At 37.9% G+C, this 7,967-nt stretch overlaps 1 protein-coding gene across 2 annotated transcripts in view; it reads left to right on the top strand.

Annotated features, from left to right (window-relative positions):
• The first annotated feature begins 493 nt into the window (after window positions 1–493).
• hsf1 (heat shock transcription factor 1) overlaps window positions 494–7,967 on the top strand; it is a 20,869-nt gene continuing 13,395 nt past the window's right edge. For both annotated transcript variants that reach the window (XM_037093029.1, XM_037093028.1), the window contains exons 1-2: window positions 494–921; window positions 1,480–1,588. In XM_037093029.1, coding sequence (XP_036948924.1) covers window positions 802–921; window positions 1,480–1,588 — 229 coding nt within the window. In that variant the 5' untranslated portion in view covers window positions 494–801. The remainder of the gene's footprint in view (window positions 922–1,479; window positions 1,589–7,967) is intronic.

The following is a 7,967-nucleotide window of genomic DNA, read 5'->3' as shown; positions in this document are numbered from 1 at the left end:
TCACGACCGAACATATGGCTGTGTCACAGGTGCTGGACTACCTGTACGACCTGATTGGGCTGCAGGTAATTCCTCATGGTACCAACAGTGACAAGGACAACAGCTGAACACAAAACTGGTATATAATATACATTCCCTATATGTTTCTATATTGCATACATTCTGTACATTATATTATAGTATACTATTATAATATACTATACTATATACATTATCTATACATTTCTACATAATATACACCCTGTGTAAATCTCTATATAATAAACATTCTGTATGTGTTTCTATATAATATACATTATCTATATATTTCTATATTATAAACATTATCTAGATATTTCTATATAATACACATAACCTATACATTTCAATATTACATAGCCTAATTCTATATTTCTACATTATATTTATTTGCTTGACAATCTGTCGGTCAGAACATTCACACCTGTCGTCTACTTTTAAGCAGCCTGTTTACATTTAAACCTGACGTCATCAGAAAGCGACAGGCAGCTAGCTACGCAGTTGTTTGTTTTATCGGATTTGTTGGAATTTTCCGCTGCAGAGTTGAATAGAAATAAAGTTCAATTAATCAGCTGAACCCGACGGAGACCTGGACCAGGCCCGAGCTCTGCCTGATTCGGATCAGACCGCAGTCCGGCTCTGAGTCGTTTTGAGTCTGTTAGTTTGGAGATCTTTGAGGAGCGGATGGTGCTAGCAGAGCGCTAACTGATAACACTGTTAGCTCAGATTAGCTGCTGTGTGTTCGTTGAATAATCCGGAGTGTGTTTCATTTGTTTCTCTGTGATGGAGTATGCCGGAGGAGGAGGCGCGGTGCTGAGCGCGGGGAACGTCCCGGCCTTTCTCACCAAACTGTGGACCCTGGTGGAGGACCCGGACACTGACCCGCTCATCTGCTGGAGCCCGGTACCCACGTTATTTTAGCTTAGCTTAGCCGAGCAGAGCGCTAACGCCTCGTTCAACTTTGACCAGACACACAGGTTAATTTAGAACCTGTTAGCTGTCACCGTTAATTGATCGATGAGATTATAATCAATTGAGATTCTCATCTGATTTTATTAAACTCAAAAGTGAGACAGGTGTTTGTGTTCAGCTGTCAGCTGTCGGTGCGTGTCAGGCAACACCAACAGCTGACTCGGTGTGTATCACTCTCGCAGCTGTTTTCTGTATTTTGTATATTAGAAATCAGAATTGACTTTATTGACACAGACACACATTAACAGACAGACAGATGAGTCAGGTGAGTCCTGACTGTAGACGGGTGAGACCTGACACACACACACACACACACACACACACACACACACACCTTTTCTCTCTGTTTTCATCAGTCAGCTGCTCTGGTTGGATCTGCTGAGTCATACTGAAGCTGGACACACCTGTCCTTCAGAAGAATTGATTATTAAAATATTTACAAGTTGATTTTCTGTTGATTGACGGTTGATTATCTGTTCTGTGTGTCAGAGTGGAACCAGCTTCCATGTGTTCGATCAGGGTCGGTTCTCTAAAGAAGTTCTACCAAAGTTCTTCAAACACAACAACATGGCCAGCTTCATCCGACAGCTCAACATGTGTGAGTAATAACTGTAATATTTATTATAAGTCAGGCTTCATTCATGAAAGGTGAACGTCCCCACTGTAAAGACGGAGAGACAGACAGTGTGAGACATGTTACATGAGCAGAGAGACAGACAGCAGAATGCACTGCGCAGCTTTTCTGCTGTATTAATATTAATCTCCTTTATAAATGAACTTAATAGAATATACAAACACATGAGACACGTGCTTCATATAATGGAACATACATCTTACGTTAAATAACAACTGCAGACTGAATCTTTAACTGAAGATGTAAAAAGAAGAAAACAGTGAATGGTTGTTAATATATCCTTAAAATTTGCAGTAAACCTGTAAAGTTTGTGGAAGATTTGGTAAATTTACATTTGTGTACGTGAAATTAACTTAACATAATAAATAAGCTCACAATAATGTCAATGTCATGTCCCCAATTTTAATATCCTCATTAATTTCACACAATATATAATTATCCAGTCGAGCCCAGAGTGATGGAGTTTAAACAAATATTCTGTGCATCATTATCAAAGCTACATTTCATTGATGTGTCGCTCTTAAATCTAATTAGCAATACAATGATCTGCCAGTCGTGTCCTCTCCTTTCATAAAGTGCATTAAGTTGCCTGTTGCTGCATTTGGCTCCATAATATGAAATGTGGTTTATCATCAGAATGGTTCAACTCTTCGTTCTTATTGAAACTGCAGATAAGTTTTCATGCGAAGGGACAAGCCAAACAGCTTTAGTTACAAAAGTAAAGTCTTTACCTGGATATGGGGAAGAATTTGATTAGAAGAACGCTCATAACTCAGTAAGACAACGTTAATAGCAAATAAATCGTTTCCATAAATCATTCCTCTGTACCAGCTCTGCTTTCCTAACTGTGATGTCTTCTTTATCCAAACAATGCTTTAGTGTAGGAGAAGTTATGAGAGTAACTTCTAGGAGAGCTTGTTGGTAAAAAGAGGTCATTTTTAATATTGTAAGTATGTAATCGCATCTCTGTATACAGAATAAGTAAGTATGAGATGAAGACCAGCCATCACTGTTTATACATGTCTATATATGTTTATACAGTACAATATAATATTGTTTGGAATTAAAACAAAATGAACAAAATGGAATTTTTAGCTTTGAGACATTTATTAATCGATTTTATTTTACATATGTTAATGTTGTTCTCTCGTGGACCCTGAAAGTGTTTGTGTTGTTTGTGTAAGTGAAGGGAGGAAGCTGAGTTGCTGCTATGATTTCACAGTATTTGACTGAATTTTTTTAAACATCTGGCAAACATAAGTTCAAATAGTTTGTAATCGAGAATCACAGGTGTGAATAGCCCTCAATCTTCTACATACAGAGAGTCTTTGTTTGGTTTGGGTATCAAACTGATTAATCCTTGTTTCATTCTTGTCATTTCCTTGTTAGATATACATTCTTTGAACAAATTCATAAGTTGGGCTTCAATAATATCCCATAGAAATAAGTTCAGTGGACACCAGGGGATTAACCGGTTTTTATGTATTTCAGAGCTTCTACCAATTCACAGTTCGAGATGGTTTTGACGCAGTTATTTTTATATTGTTCTGAAATGGTTGTTATAAATTCTTCACATCGTTCTGATTTAAATTCAGATAGACATAGTTCTTTGTAGGGAGCCAACATGATCTGCTTTGTATTTGGTATCAATGTTCTTGTTCTTTTTGAACGATTAACTTTTTTCACCAGTTTGTGACCATCTTGCCCTCCATCTTATAATGGCACCTTTAAAGAATATGGAAGACATTTTAAAGATTTTGGGGACCTGCAGTCAACATTATTAACTATAACTTGGTCACATACAGACCAGTATGTGGGGCCAAACTTGGTAATCAGTCTAACCGAGGACCGCTCGTCAACTTGCTCCAGTATCTCGGACACAGAGCCCCGCTTCCCAGGCGATCTGCCAGTATTTCTTTGCACTGGTCGGTTCTGTTCGTTCTCAAATCTTTTCTAATCACAGTAAGAAAACCACAGATTTTGCCCCTTCCTATTTTTGGAGCTCAAGGTTAATCAGTTACTACGTGGAATTTTCAAGGAGTTGCACCATTAATTTAGCTAAATAAAATGTAAGAAAAGAAGACAAAAATATCTAGGGATGCCAATATGGGCATTTTTTCACTGGTCGGGAATCTGCAATTTTGAACGTGGACCCAAACCCGATTTTTTCTGTTTTAACGTCAGAGCACAATTTGTGGCAGAACTCGGACGCGTGTGTAACGTTACTCTGCAAACCTGTGGATAAAATGTCTGCAGAGTGGAAATAACTTGGAGTACAAAGTGAAAGTTGTCCAGCTGCGACATGTAACATCTGCAGTACAACCATTTTGTGAGGGGGAACAAAAGAGCTGCAGTTGATACTAGATGATACTTAATACTTTGATACGGCAAATAAAAAAACAAAACACTCAAAGAAAACAAATTCACTCCAGCAATACAGGCAAAGACACCGAAGCAATAAACACTTGCAGATACTTTCAAAAGGAAAGATAAATATCCTCGAGACAGCGACATGGCCACAAATATTACAGAGCAGGTCATTAAGTGAATCTCTCTGGATAACCAGCTCATCTCCGTGGTTGCACTGACCTCTCACATTATGAAGGTCATGGAGAGAGTAGTTGTAGCACTGTTCACCTAGTACACTGCAGACTTCTCCCACCAATCACCTCACAGCCATCTACAAACGTTCTCGGACGACTCTACTATCGTCGGCCTCATCAGGGACGGGGACGATAAAGCCTACAGAGAACATATTCAGGACTTTGTGGAATGGTGTCAGCAGAACCACACAGGTGAACATCCAGGGAATGGACATTGAGATGATGACATCTTACAAGTACCTGGGAGTTCACCTGAACAATAAACTGGACTGAGCTGATCACACTGCAGCTACATACTAGAAAGGTCAGAGCAGACTGTATCTGCTGAGGAAGCTCAGGTCCTTTGGGGTGCAGGGGGACCTCCTGACCTCTTTCTATGTCTCTGTGGTGGCATCAGCCATTCTCTATGGAGTAGTCAGACTCTACAACCAGCTGCTCCAGTAGACTCACTGTGCAATACAAACTCTATAAATAACTAATCTCTCTTTTTTGGTTTGAACAAAGTGGACGATTTTTGAATACCCATATTTATTATTTATGGGGAGCCAGCCAGCCCACGCTCCCAAACTTCTCAACAACAACAGCCACGGCAGCACAGCAGGTCAGGGCTTGTGTAAGTCATGTTTGAGAAATCAACAATCTGTGATCTACAATCTACAATCTACTGACTGTGGAGACTGCAGACGGGAACAATCGTGTTTATATTAGCAGTCAGGGAGCTAGCATAGGTAGCTAGCAGCAGCCGCTACTACAACAAGCTGATCTGCCGGTGGAGAGCTGATCAAGTCGTCAGCTGGCACCGATCAAACGGAGCATAATGGGGCCAAAAAAAACCTGACCCTGACCACGGAGGAAGTCGATGACATTAAAAAAATCACTCGACTTCCTATCGGAGGAAGTTTCTGCTGTGAGGATGCAGCAGAAAAACATCTTGAAGCTGGTTGACGAGGTGAAGGTGCTCCGTTTGCAAAATGCAGAGAAGGACAAGCGGCTTGCCTATCTGGAAAATTGGGTTGCCGACCTCAAACAGTACACCAGGATGAATGATATTGTCATTACTGGAATACCAATATATCCACGGTCGTATGCGAGGGCGGTGACTGCAAGTAGAGAAGGGGAACCCGGACGAAGACCAACGCTGACATCGCTAAGAAAGCACGTTATCTGAGAAGAATGAAAAAAATCCAGAGCACATGGACGAGAAACTGCAAAATATTCATCAAGCTCAACGGATCACCAGAAGAGGCCAAGGTACTGATGGTGAGGAACATAGAGGAATTGGAAAAACTGGAATGAGTATCCCCATTATGAATCATAGACTGGAGAGGTCTTGAGATGGAATGGAGGTAACAGCACAAACAGAAACATTATGCTGAGTGACAGAGATCAACCTACAATAAGTGACAATGGACACGTAATGCAGTGGATTCAAGAACACCAACAACTGGAATTAACAACATTTGAATACAGTGAAAGCAGTTCATTTGACAACGAACAGGATATCGATCCAGACAATAACTTCTTCTCTATCATAAACAATACATGTTATTACTACAACAATGATCAGTATAATGATAATATTATGGCAAAGGATAAACTATCTATAATTCACTTAAATAGCCGAAGTTTATATACAAATTTTAACAGCATCAGGGATTATCTGCAAACATTCCAACAGCCATTTAACATAATTGCTATCTCTGAAACCTGGATGACCACTGAAAAGGGGATGAATTTTGAGATGGAGGGCTATGAATTTATATATAAAAACAGACAGAGCAAAAGAGGTGGTGGTGTTGCAATATATGTTGATCAGAACTTGACTTTCAAGATTGTAGAGGCTATGACACAGGTGATTGACAGCCTTCTTGAATGTCTCACAATACAGATTTGTATTAAAAAGAAAAAAGATGTCATTTTCAGCTGTTTATATAGAACTCCGGGTTCTGATATAGATAATTTCAAGGAATGGATAGAAAGCATGGTAATAAAAATGGGTAATAAAAATATCTTCATTTGTGGGGATTATAATATTGATATACTAAACCCCAACAATCAGAAAAGTATTGAAGATTTTTTAAACTCAATGCAAAGTTTGAGTCTCTTCCCTACTATCACTAGACCCAGCAGAACAACGTCTCATACTGCAACTCTGATTGATAACATATTTACCAATGTAATAGAAAATAAGACAATAAGTGGGTTATTAATTAGTGATATCACTGACCACCCTCCAGTATTCACAGTATATGACAATAATTATAATAGAATTGAAATAGAGGAACATAAACAATATAGACGAATTAGAACAGAGGAGACAATAGCTACTCTAAAACACAAATTAATGGCAAAGGACTGGGATGCAATATATAATGAAACAGATGTAAATAATGCATACAACAAATTATTGATTACATTCACTTCATTATATGATAAGCATTGTCCCGTTAAGAGATATAATAAAAAACTAGCACATAAAAGCAATCCATGGTTAACTAAAGGTTTAAGAAATGCATGTAAAAAGAAAAATTTACTCTACAGGAATTTCATAACACAAAGAACAAAAGAGACAGAAGATAAATATAAAAGATATAAGAATAAGTTAACTAATATTATAAGATTAAGCAAAAAAGAATACTATAAAAAGAAATTAGAAGATAACAGAAACAATATGAAAGGGATATGGAACATGCTAAACAACATTATTAGAGATGGTGCTAAACAAAACAAACTGCCTAAATATTTTGTTATAAATAATAATGAAAATTATAAATTGGATGAAGTGGCAAATAGTTTTAATCAGTTCTTTGTAGATGTTGGTCCTGAGCTAGCGAAAAACATCCCAAGGCCAGGGCCAGATGGAGACTACATGGATAAATTAATAATAAGGAATCCCCACTCAATGTTCCTGAAAGCGATAGAGGAAAATGAAATTATCAACATAGTAAAAAAGTGTAAAAATAAAACATCTACAGATTATAATGACATTGATATGTCATTAATTAAACAGGTCATTGAAGGGGTATCAAAGCCATTAGCACACATCTGCAATCTGTCTTTTCAAACTGGAACATTTCTTAACCAGATCAAAATTGCTAAAGTCATTCTGATATATAAAACTGGGAGCAAACACAACTTTACAAACTACAGACCTGTCTCAATACTGCCACAGCTCTCAAAAATATTGGAAAAGCTTTTTAACAATAGAATGGATGCATTTTTGGAAAAATACGAATTATTTTCAGAGAGTCAGTATGGGTTTAGTGTTAACAGATCAACATCACAGGCAATAATGGAATCAATAGAGGAAATCACAGATGCAATAGACAACAAGAAACATGCAATAGGAGTATTCATCGATCTTAAAAAACCGTTTGATACAATTAATCATAACATACTATTCAACAAACTGGAAAAATATGGGATAAGCGGACTGGTGTTAGACTGGATCAAGAGTTATTTGAAAGGAAGGCAACAGTTTGTAAAGTTGGGTAATCACTGCTCGGGATATTTGGACATTGCTTGTGGGGTGCCCCAGGGGTCAGTGTTGGGCCCCAAATTGTTTATCCTGTATACCAATGATATGTGTAAAGTATCTAGGTGGTTAACATTGGTAATTTCGCGGATGACACAAATATTTTTGGCTCAGGAGAAAACATTAAACAAATGGAAACAGTTATAAACGAGGAAATGAAAAAACTAAAGACATGGTTTGACTGGAATAAATTAGCATTAAATGT

Source organism: Acanthopagrus latus, chromosome 3, assembly GCF_904848185.1.
Source record: "Acanthopagrus latus isolate v.2019 chromosome 3, fAcaLat1.1, whole genome shotgun sequence".
Lineage (NCBI taxonomy): Eukaryota > Metazoa > Chordata > Actinopteri > Spariformes > Sparidae > Acanthopagrus > Acanthopagrus latus.
The sequence above is the reverse complement of the archived record's forward strand: the minus strand, read 5'-3'. Positions and strand labels throughout refer to the sequence as shown.